The sequence below is a fragment of the Bradysia coprophila genome, unplaced genomic scaffold (assembly GCF_014529535.1).
Source record: "Bradysia coprophila strain Holo2 unplaced genomic scaffold, BU_Bcop_v1 contig_732, whole genome shotgun sequence".
NCBI classification, from domain to species: domain Eukaryota; kingdom Metazoa; phylum Arthropoda; class Insecta; order Diptera; family Sciaridae; genus Bradysia; species Bradysia coprophila.
Window position 1 is genome coordinate 3,389,226 of NW_023503972.1, and position 15,235 is coordinate 3,404,460.

Consider the following 15,235-nt stretch of genomic DNA (forward strand, 5'->3'; position numbering starts at 1 on the left):
TTTAGTCCTTTAGTCAATCGGGTAACAATTGATCTACTAGAATTTAATGCTGCGACTTCTCGGTTCTTCGCTCGTCATTCTTTTGGTTAGGCCTTTACGAAAAACGAAATTTTGTTCTTAATTTTTATTTTTTTGAAGAATACGAAAAAGGCTCACCTCTTTGGAATCGGTAGTAATCGATGTCGCTAAAAAATATTTTTAATAGTTTGAAGACAATTAATTAATCGGAATTTAGAATTACTGGGGACGTCAGTAAAATTTAGAATGTGCACCCGCTGTTTTTCAACTCCTACACTAGTAGTATGTGTGCAAAGTGCAAAGTTTTGAAAGAATCTCGCGAAAGTGCAAATACTAGTTTGTAGTTGTAAGACCGTATAAAGACACAGAACTTTTTTCTGTATGAATGAGCCAGCCTGAGAAACAGCTGAAGTAAGTCTAAATTTCATTGATGTGCTCTGGAGTTATATCTTTGTTAAATTGGGTGTTCAATGAGACAAAAAACGACTATTGAGATTTGCAGGGTTCTAGGTGTCATATTTCCTTCTGTACGGAATCAATTGTTATAGTGGTGGATAAACGTTTGACGTTTGACACGAAAAGGTGTAGTTGCCTCACTCTCGTCTTTAATCGCGAAAATAAGTAGTTAATTGAACCAGTTGAATTCCGAATCGCGTTTCAGAGTGTAAATAAGTAATCGGTGTTTTCCGGATAGTTGAAGTTTTACGAGCTTTAAGTTGTGGGACCTAATAAAATAAAGTTGCAATTTGTATTCGTCGATAACCTCAAAATATATTGCCCAGCTTCACCATTGTTCGTCGTTTTCATCGAACGAGTACTAGATCAACATTTAAACGTACTCAATTCATTGACATCCATTTTGTCGTCACATCAGCTGTTGCTTTGTCCGTTCAAAATGTCAACTAAATGCTTCACTTGTTCCGAACCAATATCCAGCGGCGATTTCATCAAATGTGAAGGCATTTGTGCCCAGAAGTTCCATTCAAAGTGCGTATCGTTAAACAAGACCACTCTAAATGCTATTACCAGTTGCCCAAATGTACACTGGCTTTGTCACGAGTGTAATGACGGAAAAACGATCAGCACGTCCATCAACAACATTAGTAAGGCCGTTGACAACTTGAAGACATCAATGACCAGTGATTTGTTGGCCGGATTTAAACTGTTAACGGAGACTCTATCGGAAAATTTATCGGAAAATCCTCGTAGCTTCGAAGCTGAGAGAAGTAACTCAATGAAGCGCGGCAGAATTGAGTCAACCGACGACATGGAGTTAGAAGAATCAGCCCCTCGAAGGAAAAGATTTTCTTCCTCCCATAACAGCAGATCGAGCATCAATACATTGATCAGAAATGATCACCCTAACTGATGAAATCTAGAATCTAGAATCAATACATTCACCACCACATGCGAGCACGACACTAAGACATCTAGGAGGCAAAGATTCACTGCCACAGTACCCGAATCCAACAGACGAAAGAGCATTGTCATCTCCAACATCGAAAATGGCATCTCTCCGGAGTACTTGAATAATTATCTGTCAAACGAACTACACATAGACGAGTCAACTATAATGACAACGCTGCTGAAGCCTCCAGGGACTACAGAGCAAACCATGAGATTCCGACAGTTTAGAATATCGATTCCAGAGAATGTCTACAGCAGAGCTATAGCACCAAGTACTTGGCCAGCAGGAGTTCGCGTTCGTGATTACATATTTAACCGCCGTGGAGGAAGCGCTTCAGCGTCCGTCTCTAAGGAGCATTTTTTATCGAAGCGAGCGTCCCATACACCGACACAACCAACGACGATTCATGCGATCGGTTCGCAATTGATACCGGAAACGGTATTAGAGGAAGTAACGATGACGTCGCCTGCAATCGAAAGCGCAACAATAATGTCACCTGCATTGGAAGCAACGAAGAGGCAACTGGTAGAAGCAACTGGAACCGAAGATTCAACGACACTTCATTGACCGAAATCTGCAACCGTAATGATGACAACGTAACACATGCAACGAACCGTTTAGACAATGATGCTGCGATAACGAATTTGGACAATCGAAGAGATTGCAATACGAGCGATCTTACCGAGCATTGCACAGCATCTGCTGATTTATTATTTTATGACGAAATGTATTCCTCATCGGCGACTACATTACCAACTATGGACAATCGAAGAGATCACACCACGAATGATCTCACCGAGCATCACATAACACCTGCAGATTCATTATTTTTGGACAAAATTCATCATACATCGGCCTTGCTACTGCCACAATCTTCAAAACCACGAGGATCACATCCGTCACCCATATCAGCACAATCGACCAGATTGTCCATGAATAACCGAACCGATATGGATTGCCAAAACGTTAAATACCTGCGTACCAAAACTGGAGACTTCATACTTTTCCCATATGGTTACGATCTCGACATAATTACATGGACAGAAACTGGTCTTCATCCGGCAACATATGAAGCACAATTGACCAGCTTGCCCTCACCACAATCACAGTCGAATGTCCGCATAAATTCGAGATTCGCCAGTCGTGAGCAAAAAGCTATGGTCTTCTATAGAGCATTGCACCTCTATCACAATGACCTGATGGTATTCTTGAACTAAATATGAATTCAAAACGCCGAGAAACGTATTTAGACATCGATATGATAACACCTGGCGATAAAGACCGAGTGAGAAAGATCAATAACACCTTGGCGGGAACGATGCTGAGAAGTTGAACCTGCATTTTGCGGTCAAAGACGGTGCTCATAGCTTATTATTATTGTTTTGTCTGTCGACAGCAGAAACATCGAACCACAGAATGTTTACCTGTCGTATAACGCCGCACAATTTGATTGCCTTGCAAAACGCGGTACACTAGAAGCGCGTGGTCGTCGAATTTCTTGTAATTTTGATGCTGCTGATCGAATATCATCTTTCATCGCATTGAAGTCCTAAATAAACGAAAAAGAAATGGCATTTTGTTCTGTTCTCTAGATCTCAGATATTCCTCCTACCGATCCATAGGTGAAAGCGTACATTTCCGATTCGGGGAAGATTGGCGGTGACAACATTTTTGATGGAGCCTAGAGCGTCATTACGGAAAGTGATCACTTCGTTTTGGTTATTAAACTAAATTGATTCACTCACAACTGAGGTGTAAACTGGCCGGGAAGTGTAACTCGGAATGCTATATAGGTAATTACAACTGCTCCTGTATGGCACGTAAGCGCTGGTCTACAAAATTTGTTATTTCGTTTACAAGAGTTAGAGACTGGGTTTTTGTTAGTGCAGCTTACAGTGCAGTAGTCGTAAAGTGATGGATATGCTAGCGGATATCGTTGATGCCATGATCTCCATGGAATCTGGAACAATATAAATTTTGATTGGTTGTTGTTGTTTTTGATGATTTTGAATTGATGGTTGTTGAACTTACGTAGTTTTGATACGAATAGTTGTACCTATCGCCTATGTAATAGCTCGGCTGCGAGAAAATCAAAAAATATTTCAAAATTTCAGTAATAGATATGGATAACTCTTTCAACAAATAAAAGCAATAATGACATAGTTTTTATAGTTTGTAATTGTTAACATATAAATTTTGATTAACAAATGAAAATCTAGATTCAGTGCCTTCGAGTTAGAAAATAAAAATCTAGATTTTCTGCACAAAATTATCAAAAGTAAATGTTCGAATTACAGGATTTAACATTTCAAATGTCTCACTGTCATTTTTTTCAAAGAATGTCATTGTGAATTCGCAATGACACAATGAAATTCTCAGAAACATTTGACAGTGAGACATTTGAAATGTCAAAGACTGTAACGAAAGCAACAAAACATTTGCAATAAAAATCTAGATTTTCTATTGTTAAAACGAAAGGTGTGTGGGAACAATTACAAAGCACATCAAATCTCCCAACTTAGAAAATTTGTGGGATTTCACCATTTCACATTACTGCTAAAAAATCTTAATTTACATAAATTTACACAGTATACGCCGGCCTTTAATTGTCGCTTACTAATTTATTATTAGCCTAACCATTTATAAACCCATATGAGCTATGAATCATAATCAAATATTTCACTGCTGTAAACAAAATCTATTTTTAAAAGAAAATCATAAACCGTTTCTCGCGCATACACACGATCAGAGCCGTGACGATCAAGATGACGAACATAATTTAAAAATGAAGAAAATAACACACACCTGAAAATGCTGTGATGAGTGCTGCAAGGTTGAAATATTTAAAATGATCGAATAGAAAATGGAAAATTATTTTCGCGCTCTTGTGACTCTCATTTACAGGGCGTCCAAAAAAGGTTTGGACATACGGATAAATATGTGTAAACAATAGACATACCAATAACAGAACCTATAAGGTAAGTTGAAGAATTTCAATGGATTGTTCTATTGTTTGCATTTGTTTATCTATTTATCCAAACTTTTTGGGCGCACTGTATTTCATAAAGTGCTAGGTATCAATTCGAATTGAAATTCGTAATATTTAAATGAGTGCATCCAAGTGGTGGTATAGCTCATTAATTATGAGTGTTTGGAATGGCTTAAAATCTGATTTCTAGATCTGCATTTTTAAGTAACTGCGAAGCAGTGGACACAAATTACAAAATTCATTTTCTTCACTTTTATGTGACAAATTATATGGTGAACTTGTCCGTGATGGATGAAATTTCGTTTCAATATAGTTCGAGATTCATTGGAGTGAACCGAATTCCGACGTCTCTAAGAAAAAGTCTCAAAGATTTCGAGCTATTTTTCCTTCGGCAATGCCGAATCGGCATGGCTTTTTGAAACACACGAGCATTTGTAATTGTAGATCCTTGCAAATTGACACTACTGTATTTGTAACCGACATCACTCAATAGTGCGAAATAAAATCTGTACTAAAAACAAACTTTTAGTACTGAAAACTTGTATGAGAATTTATTGCTAGAGTCGACAATTTCAATTGCTCTAAAATGGGAAGAAGGATATATAGTGAAGATATAATGGATAAGAAAATATATCCCATGGCATATGTAGCAACTTTAAAACTTTCCTTCAAAAGTGTTGGGGGGGCAACATTCTATGAAAAATTTCTCTGTGGACGCGGGCGAGCAATAGCCTCACTTGCAGTCGAATCACTTTTCATATTTTCTTGAGTCTACTTTTAGAATTTGTAGTAAGAACTTAAGGCAGTGACTATCTTTGGGTAAACAAATCACCAACTTTTCCATTTTTTCCCAACATTTTCCAAAAACATTTTTTTTTAAATAGCCGAGATTTTGAGGAAAAGCGGGAAAATTTAGGATGTAAAAAATGTGAAAAAACTTCTCTAAAAATAGTCCCTGATCTAAGGTGAATTCGTGATGTGATAGTGTTGTGCATTGCATAATCTCTGAACATAATTTGAACAAAGAAAATTTTTTTCCGATGATGAAATTGTTAAATTGTTTACAAACAATGATTGGCTGTAAATATGCGGAGATAGCAATAAACGGTTTATAATGCGACTCAATTTTGTCAACCTGCATTTTATGTAATGAATGTGACACGTATGTGTTCTTGAAATATGTGACTAAAAATACTAAAACGAACGACATTCTTGATATGGTAGCCAAAAATTATGCTACTGAAATTGTCATAGTTTCACCAAAACGGGACATTGATTTGATTAAATTTTTAAAATCATTTCAACGATAATTTTCCACAAATCCTACCGAATATGTTGAATAGTATCGCGGTCTGTAATACGTTGGATAGTACAAATCATAGTCGTAAAACATTTTTTATCGGTTGATTGTTCGGCAGTTCAGCTAAATTTACAGAAAATTCCACTGTTTAATTAAAATGTTACAGAAAATGGCACACTCAACGACTTTACCACACTGAATATTCCACTAATTTACACCTCCGTTCGATCGGTTCAACAACAAATAACTAAAATGAAAATCGAAAATTTTTTACAAGATTTTCGTGAATTTTCCCGAAAATTTTCCCATTTTCTTCATACTTCATTTCAATAGGTGTGAGTGTTTTATATGTACTCCTCCAGAATTAAGATTGAGTCAAAATATTTTCCGATCGTCGACACCTAATTGTGTGTTTACTTGACGAACGTGATGGTTCTGTTTGAAACTCACATTGACCTGGTTCATGAATTTTATTTATTACATCATCTCCCACGTTCTAACCATCCGCGTGTAAATATAAATTATGTACGAATTACAAACACAATCATCGGGACGGTGATGTGAATACTGTTCAGACAATTTTCAAATTACGTTAAACATGCGAAGATGCACATGAACATTGAACATTGAACATGAACTTGAATTTTTCCAATTCGAAAGAATTATAAAAGTTGTGAAGTTGTAGAGATTGGTATCCGATAAGTAGGACTGCAATGATTTCTTCGGTCCAGGTCGACAAAAACTCAACCTGAACCTGACCTGAAAAAGCAATTTATCATTTCATGTTACAGGTTGCGTCCAGGTCGGCACCAAATTATCAAAACAGGTTCATACCAAAAGTTGGAATAGTAACAATTTATCCTTACAAGTACTTTATGTACACAAATCATATTAGTAATGCTGCCGAAATTGTGGAAAATGCGTTCTGTGGCTTGCTCGTCATTTTTAAACACAGGGTATATTGGTTGTCATAAAGTTTTCCTCAACTTTGAAATGTGTGTACTTTGGTCGGACCATCATAGTCAGTAGGTGGAACCAAAATGATCCTCAATTTTGAGTTGTGTCTATTTTGGTCGGACCAATATATCTTCAAGGCTGCTGTGAATTTTGGTTATCTGATTGTAATGTATAGTTTTATGAAAATAGACGTTCGACCACTGTTTCGATCTGAGAGAAAATCAAGTACGTCAATAGTAAACCTCAGTTGGCCTGTGGAGGCAAAGTATATAAACACTGAAGGTAAGTTTGCAAGAAAACACGGATCCAAAGTTTCGGGTAAATAGCAGTTCCAACAACATTATCACGCCAAACGTCACGGATACAACATAACAAATCTTATATTCATCCGAAACTTTGGATCCGTATATGCACGGCAGAGTAAAATAAACCAGGCAGGAGCGGTTCATTTTCGAAACGTCAAATAAGAGACCTACTACACAGGATGAAAATGAACTCAAATGAACAGTGACATAAATTAAAAAATTTTATTCGCAAAAAATATAGGGCTACTAGACTATTCAGGTCCCTAGTCAAATCAGCGCTCCTGCCTGGTTAACTTTACTCTGTCGTGGTATATGTATATGTACCCAAAGTATATAAACATACTGAAGGTAATGCAAATCCACACAAACTCACAGAACACTACATTCGGTTGAATATAATTTTTACCTAGTTGGCCACTAGTTAAATTCGTTAAATTCACTTTGTTAGGTTGCATCCTTATACTCAACACAAAAAATTGTATGCAGAACAACACATTTCTACCAACATTAAAACGCCAAACGCCCCTCAAGCAACATAACAAGTCTTATATTCACCCGAAACTTGAGTTCCGTAAAATTTGTGATCCGCTGAGCATTTGAATTACCTTCAGTATGTTTATATACTTCGTATGTACCTTGTGTAGAGACACCATTTTTTTCAGCACTTCGTTCTTTTCGCTCTTTTTTTTATTGATAACTTCACTCTGGTAAATATCAATGAAGTTTCATTATAGCAGTGAAGTTGGTTCACATAGTAATAAGCCGCTGACATTATAGCAATTTTATGACGAAATGTAATAACAACTACACAAAAATCTGTTAAATTTGAGCTATTGTTTCCTTACAATATTTGCATTTAGGGAAAAAAAAACTTTCATTATGTTCACATACATACATGTGCGAAGGCAAAACCTAACTAGTTATGCAAATTTGAAAGCTATTAAAGATTTAATTACAAGTATATTGTCATATTCACATATGGAAATGTTGTTTTTTTCTTCAATTAAAGTTTACATTTATAAAGTCGAAGGTGCAATGACCCTCATCCCTATCAGGAAACATAATGCAATTAATTGACAATTTCATATTACACAATCACAAACTATAAATCATTAAAGCAACATAAAAGCAGGCAACATGAAGCCCACACGAAGTCAAATCAGAGAACCATTAGCAAGATTTGTTGATGCAACTGCCAAAAAAACTGTTGTAGAGCATGTCTCTAAGATGCACCATTTTTTTATCACTTCTCAAAATCTAGTCCATCAAAAAAAAATCTTAGAATTTTCAACGTTTTCTTTTTAAGGTGGAAAATTAGGGTTTTCAACGTTTTCTATTTTTTATCGCCATACTATTTAAATACGAGCAAGAAATGGTTCTACTGTAGTACTCAAACCGTTACTACTTTTATACGCCTGGCGAAAAGAACAAAATCCTGCAGCTGTCGAAAGGGTTAGTTCACTTTATAAAGAAACGGTTCATTTTTTACACATATCGTATTACGATAATCGTAAAAACATATTTTACTCAGATTTACGTTTTATACGTCGAATAAACATATACAACAAAATCGATTTCTCGGTCCATTTTCCCAAGGCTGTATACTTTGGGGAGGTCACCCCCAAAGTATACGGCCTTGCATTTTCCAACAAAGATCTACAAGTGCGAGTGTTCCTCTTAAAATAAACGTTTTTCGAGTTTTTCTGTTTGCTTCAGGATTTCGCAGGAGTAGGCGGGTGAAAATGGCTGTAGTAGTGAAAATTTTGCTCGTCGAATTTTTCAGTATTTTTGTGTGTTTTTATTGGTTTTTTGTTCGGTTTCTGTTGTTTTGTGATCTGATAGACTCGGAAGTGTGTTTAAGGCTGTGGGTATGCTGGTTTTTTGTTCCAATAGTTGCGAAATTCGACGAAGATTGAAAGTGGAGAAAGAGCATCAAAATGTCAACGACGAAAGTGACTGAAGCAGTGTGAATGAGCAGAACCGCAAGCTGAGCAATTGTGTTACGGGCCGTTGGAGGTCCATTATTCTAATGAGACCGTTGGAGGTCCCCGTGGCAGCTAATTGGAGGTTTCGTCATTTACTGGCTCACCATGGATTGTCTGTAGCTTGTGGTGAAATTTTGTTAATGTTGCTGCTGTATTATGGCAGTTTCGTGTTCGAGGGCTATGGTGTGTGGTAGGTCAATTTAAGTAACGATCCAGCACAGGAAAGTGGTAGAATGGAAAGTGTCACGTTGTAGTTGCGCTGGACTGAATGAATGGTATGGTTTGTATGAATGGTGTTGCGTGAAAGCCGGAAGCACGGAAGCAGGTAAACTGTAAGGACAGGTACTTGAATGTATTGAAGTTTTTTGAATGAAAAGATTTAGTAGAGTAAAGTAGGATGAGCCGCGTACGAATGAATGAGGACGGATGCTGAGCTTGTTGGAATATGCAAAGGTTGAATGGAAATGCAGGAAGAACGACGTGCTTTTCCCTTGCTGTTCTAGGAGAGCCTGACTGGGATCAGTGCCTGGTCCCCAGCTCAAGATGTGAAGTCTGAGTCTGAGTCTTGTTTCAGGATTTCGCAATACAAACGGCATAAAATATCTATTATCACAAACGCGCGATGTTCGGATGTCAAAATTACTTAACTAGAAGAATAATTCAAAAATTACACTTCATGTTGTTGTCGCTGTTGTGATAAAATAGATTACACACTTGTCACTATCAGTCTCGGCAAGCCTCGACTTCTTCGTGACAAGTTTGTAATATATATTACACCGACGAAGCTTCGTACCGGTCTAAAACTTGTCTCCAGTTGTATACGACGATAAAATTGAAACAATGACAAGTCAATTTAAGTACATAATATCACTCAATTGAACTAACATAAATTATAAGCATTTAAATATTTTGATAAAATTGCAATAAATGCAGCTTTTGAGGGCATTTTTCATGAATTGTTTTTGTGCTCGGTACATTGACGTCAACCCAAGCATTGGACGAGATTTATTATCTTTTTTCGAATGAGAATAAAAAGCGAATGTTTTCCCCTGATTCTCCTGAATCAGGCCAGTTTCCATGGTTCTGGATAAATAGAGTAGGGTAATTATTGTTAAGAATAGAAGCCACTCCATGTGTGGAATTTGTGTCATGTACAGGTACAAATTTATGATTAATTTTAACATGTATTGAAGATTTAAATAAAAGAAATTTGAAATAGATAGATTTTAGTACAATTCTATCACATGTCTAGTCTAGTACATGTCTTCGTAAAATTAGGTATTTTACCAGAAAATAGAGGACAATGAATGAAAAGTACTGCAAAACATTGTGGCGCCTCTACAGACCAACGTAAATCAACTTATACAAAAATAGAAATCATACGGGGAAAATAGTGGAAAAAGAGCAGATGACGTTACTTTGGTCCCATGGTACAAAGGTAAAATGCTCGTATGGGATGCTACGATAAGAGATACACTCGCGCCTTCATACATACATTCATCATCGTTAAGAACTGGCAGTGTGGCGCGACGAGGAGCAAAACAAAAATGTAATGTTTCATGTGAAACATTGGACCATGGTGCACGGAGGCTTTGGACTTTGTTGGAAAGTTGGGAAATCTCCTTAAAATGTCAGCAGGAGAACCACGATCAAAGCAATACTTGACGCAACGCATAAGCCCCGCAATACAAAGGACAACTGCTGCCCATATAATGGGAACATTTGTAAACGATGAACAGTTGGATGAAATATTTTATATTTTGTCAAACGATGTTTAATTTTAATTTTGTTTTGTTTCATTTTATTATCATAAGTTTTTCGCCTCTCGTGATCTAAATAACTATTACATTTTTCGATAAAAAGAGAGAAATCATACGACCTCAGCATTGATCAATATGGTGTGGCAACCGAATTTTCTATTGGTCCCACGAACCTACAAGTAAATTGCTTGTGTGCCAAATACACTGTAAATTTTTTGGAGATTTTCTTTGTTCGTTCAAGGGAAGGGAGTTTGTGTCACTCACCATGTTAGCTTGAAAATGGAAAACGGACAAGTGACATCTTGACTTGTCCTTTAAAGTTACCACTTTGCTACCCATAAAGTTATTAACACATTGAAATTAATTGCGGCTTGCCAACTTTCGGCACCCTGGACTTTACTTAAATAGTCGAGGAATTCCTCCTAATAAATTTCTAAAAATCCAAAAGTGAATTCTCGATTTTTAGAAATTTATTTGGAGGTATTCCACGACTATTTAAGTAAAGTCCAGGGTGCCGAAAGTTGACAAGCCGCAATTATTTTGAATGTGTTAAGCGAGATTTTCTAAACACAAATAACCGAACTCCCAATAGAAGTATTTCTATGAGAAAAAATGTTGGAGAATTTTTCTTGTCGAAATGAGCCCTACAAGTTGTGATAAAATAAAGTTATAAAACTATGTACAATCTGCGATGTTTCAGCTATTGTTCATTGGCTTCGCAACTATTGGCATCGTTGCTAGAAAGTGAAATGTATTTAAAGAGAAAATCTAATAATTTTTTATGGGCCGGATTAATTATGTTTTCGTTACGGGCGTTCTCCTGTAAAGAGTGAGTAAAATTGGCCTTCAAGAAATAAGAAACTCAGCCATAAAATTCATCTGTTCATTGCCTTTAGTCCACCGAAACAGTACTCTTCGTACAGACCATTACCGGGCTGTGATCCAGCTACCTATTTTCGATATCCAAAGACAGAACAAGAAGTCGTTGACATCGTCAAGGAAGCAATCGCCAAAAGTATGAAAATAAATATCAGACTCTGTCACCCGTCGTCCGATCGTCCGACTGGCACTTACTTTTATTTCTTATTAGACTTAACAGTAAAAGCTTTCGGCTCACGTCATTCCCAAACCGACATCATCTGCACAGATGGCATTCCCATCGACAACAGCGGACTGCAATTCTATCAGATGAATAACGATGGCGTAACAGCGACATTCGGTGCGGGAGTTAATTTACGCGAAGCATCTATGTTTCTCCGCAAATTTAACAGAGGCTTCCGAACGACTCCTGCATACGGCAATATTACCATTGGTGGTGCAACAGGTACCGGTTCGCACGGATCTACTATTAAGTACAACGCATCACTATCGTCGCAAGTGGTTGGCATGAGAATTGTTGATGGGATGGGAGAAATTCAAGAAATTTGCGATTTGGAGGAATTGCATGCATTCAGGGTACACCTCGGGCTACTCGGTATAATATTGAAGGTTACGCTGTACACGGTACCGTTGTACAAAACACTTGCAAACAATTATCGAGTATCTGAAGACGTTCTAACGAATGGCGAAGCGATAAAGATGGCACAAAATACTGACCAGATTTCACTGTACTGGTTTCCGGAATTTCGTGAAGTTATTGTGGCTAATTGGACTATCGTCGATGTGCAAACTCAAGGGAATGCATATACTTTCGATCACGTTCCGTCTATATATCGAGAGACCTCTCTCGTTGTTGCCCCAGCTGCAGAGGCTGCATTTAGTTTAACAACGAGTACTTGTACACTGGCCAATGCAGTTGGTATTAATTATTACGGATTGGAGCCACATTTGTGCTTATCGATTTTGGAACTTTTTAGGCTACACGATTGCCTATGCCATTTCCTACTGGAGCGATCTAGCGCTACAGATTCAGCTTCCGTTCTGGGTGCCCATTTATACGGAGGATGGGTTGACGACGAAAATGCCTGCGGTGGGATATTACGATGTCATGTTTGCTCCTATATGCTATGATGAGCCGCAAGGATTTTTGGGTTCAGCTTGTGTTTGGGATCACGGACCAAACAATGTTACCCTTTTAGATAATGAGTGAGTATGCACGGCAAGGCCTCTGATTTTTGGAAATGAAAGATTACAGAAATTCGGAAATATCTCAGAATTGTAATGTTGCACGAGCAATTTCGCGTTGCTGAGACACAAGTATGCTTCGTTTTCCATTATTTAACGGATCGGATTACATTGAAAAACGCAGCATAATTGGCGAACTCAGCAATGCAAAACTGCTCGTGTGTTTTCGACCTAATAGTTTGAAGAATTTCAATTCCATAAAACGGCACTTGTTTGTCACGAGACGAGATATTGACATCATCTTTGCCGTCGTTCAGATTTTCCGTTGATTTGTCTGATCTGCCGAAGTTCATCAAAGAGATCAAAGACATCAGAACAAAAGCGCCGACGGTCTTTCCCTTGCAAGGTATCCTCATGAGGTTTTCGGATAAGGACGAGTCTTATATGTCGAACTCGTACAGAAGGCAAAGCGTGCATTTTGAATTTTATTTGTGGCAGAGAAAGGATCCGTACAAACAACCACCCTGTAGTTTGGCTGGATATCAAACCATCTTACAGTTGTTGGTAAACGGGAAATTCGCGGTGTTTTTCGAATCGGAGATTGATCTCAGCAAACTTTCATTTCTAGAGGGATAAATACAGCTCAAGGTCACACTGGGGTAAAAGTGGTTTGGCGTACCATAACAGCGAAAGTCTGGATTTAAAACTGGATCTTGTTGCTCGTGAAAAATTTGTTGGTAAATTTGTTTTCGGGACTAGAACCTTTGGTTGAAATCAGACCCGGACGATTCCCAAAGGTCCTTTTGGATTTTTGTATGAATTCGATTTGTTTTACAAATGTGTTGTAGCGCCTCGAGCCTGTCCGGCAGTGGTTCAAATCACAGTCCCGTCTTTCCTAAGCCATCTAATTTTTGTTTTTGTTTCTCATTTCACTCCTTCAGCTGCTATGAACCGCTTCGATCCGAACGAAGTTTTCATCAACAGTTTTGGACGACGAATCAAAAAAACCGGAACGAAAGTGGACGTCGATCCTGCAGTGGATCGGTGTGCGATGTTAGATTATTGCTTTTGCACGAAAAATGGTGATTGCGGAGACACGCAAATCTGTACGAAATTACCCGGCTACGATTACAACGTTTGTAAAACGAAGAACGAAGCTCCGATCGATTTCTTCCCGAAAATCATACTACCGAACTCGACTGGCATATTCGGGTTTCTTGCTGACGAAGCCAAACAGTTAGCAAAGGCATTGCATGGTGAATGCACATTTCAATCGTTGCTTGCCACATTGGGTGACACTACTGGAAGTACTTTGGGTCAATTTATTAAAGGTCTTGGCGGTGAAATCAATGAGCTTGGACAGGGTGTGATACATAACGGTTTCAACATTATCAAGAATTTTGTTCCGGGTGGTTGATGATATATAAGTTTCTAAAAATTTTGCGAATAAACAACGCACTTCAAGCATGAGTGGTCTAAATACGGTAGCAGTTAAATTTGACAGTGTGTCACACAACTGCAAATCAATGTAAAAAACTGTTTCATTACAGTACTGCTCCGATGTTCATGCTTGAAGCAGTGCTGTGATCACTTTTGCTTGAAGTGTGTTGGAATAAACCAAAAAATATTTTGAAAAAGTTTACTTACTATTTGCATCTCAACACATCTTCCGTCTCTTTCGCACGCGTGACATACTTTACGAACGATTCCTCACCGTCACCACACAACAATGCCTCTGGCTAGCAGAAGTCTATTTCCAAACTGAAATTACAAGAAGCTTGGCATCAGGATGATTGTATCTGTATCATCAAGTTTTAAGTTGGATATGAAAGGTGATGGTTGTTTTGACAACTCGGATGGCTCAGCAGGTCATCCATTCCTTAATGGTTACTTTAAGGCTGGGATGGGCTCTTAGCTTGATAGCAATTCATTTGTCATATACAAGCTTTAAGTCCTGCAATCTTCAATAATAATTATTCCTGTCAAAGTGGGGGAGTGTGGAAGTCTTAACCAATATTCAACTCAATATTGCTATCAGGAAAAAACACTTAACACTTCTGTTGAGTATTTACTAATTCGCTGAGCTTGCACAGCTCGAATTCGAAAACCTGAGAGCTATTGTAACGCACCAACAGAGAGTTAAAAAGTTAGGTCTATTCCCGAGGAGCAGATTCAGAGAATTTTCTTTTTGAAATTCCTTTGTCAACGATATTTAAAAATATCCGACCTCATCCATTTCTAATGTTTTCTCCGAAAAACCTATGCGATACCAGACAGCAAGACAATGAAGTGGTTAAAGAAGAACTATCGCAGTTCCTACACCTACAACATTCTTGTAGCACGAGAGATAAATTCAGAATTGATCAATGATGGACTGACAATGGCAAAGTCAATAAAATTAGGCGATGCTCGATCACCGGATCCAAAATTAGGAAAAAAAGTAATTTAA

General features: G+C 37.8%; 2 protein-coding genes across 4 annotated transcripts; one reads left to right on the top strand and one right to left on the bottom strand.

Annotated features, from left to right (window-relative positions):
- Positions 1-5: 5 nt before the first annotated feature.
- Positions 6-6,137, bottom strand: LOC119084178. 3 transcript variants are annotated; one of them, XM_037194039.1, is made up of 10 exons: positions 6,036-6,127; positions 5,907-5,962; positions 5,743-5,838; positions 3,458-3,505; positions 3,321-3,386; positions 3,172-3,258; positions 3,039-3,107; positions 2,851-2,975; positions 157-185; positions 6-92 (listed from the first exon to the last, which is right to left on the bottom strand). In XM_037194039.1, the coding sequence occupies exons 3-10, from the start codon at positions 5,806-5,808 to the stop codon at positions 37-39; spliced, it is 546 nt and encodes a 181-aa protein (XP_037049934.1). In that variant the 5' UTR covers positions 5,809-5,838; positions 5,907-5,962; positions 6,036-6,127; the 3' UTR covers positions 6-36. The 3 variants fall into 3 exon arrangements, 2 of the variants coding, with proteins under 2 accessions (XP_037049934.1, XP_037049933.1); XM_037194038.1 differs by having other exon boundaries at positions 5,907-6,137; XR_005089018.1 differs by lacking the exons at positions 5,743-5,838; positions 5,907-5,962; positions 6,036-6,127 and adding an exon at positions 4,232-4,269.
- Positions 6,138-11,430: 5,293 nt separating this feature from the next.
- LOC119084179 (L-gulonolactone oxidase 5-like) lies at positions 11,431-14,402 on the top strand. The gene is made up of 7 exons (XM_037194040.1): positions 11,431-11,551; positions 11,619-11,737; positions 11,813-12,520; positions 12,579-12,807; positions 13,104-13,350; positions 13,415-13,523; positions 13,728-14,402. Exons 1-7 carry the CDS (start codon positions 11,472-11,474, stop codon positions 14,201-14,203), a joined length of 1,968 nt encoding a protein of 655 aa, XP_037049935.1. The 5' UTR covers positions 11,431-11,471; the 3' UTR covers positions 14,204-14,402.
- The last annotated feature ends 833 nt before the right edge of the window (positions 14,403-15,235 follow it).

Coding starts and splice junctions, on each gene's coding strand:
- LOC119084178 (XM_037194038.1), bottom strand. CDS start 5,808: ATGTTTTACGACTATGATTTGTACTATCCAACGTATTACAGACCGCGA. Junction 3,259..3,320: donor CACTTTACGACTACTGCACT/GTAAGCTGCACT, acceptor CAAATTTTGTAG/ACCAGCGCTTACGTGCCATA. Junction 93..156: donor TTACTACCGATTCCAAAGAG/GTGAGCCTTTTT, acceptor TTTTTCGTAAAG/GCCTAACCAAAAGAATGACG.
- LOC119084179 (XM_037194040.1), top strand. CDS start 11,472: ATGTATTTAAAGAGAAAATCTAATAATTTTTTATGGGCCGGATTAATT. Junction 12,521..12,578: donor TACACTGGCCAATGCAGTTG/GTATTAATTATT, acceptor GGAACTTTTTAG/GCTACACGATTGCCTATGCC. Junction 12,808..13,103: donor GTTACCCTTTTAGATAATGA/GTGAGTATGCAC, acceptor GCCGTCGTTCAG/ATTTTCCGTTGATTTGTCTG.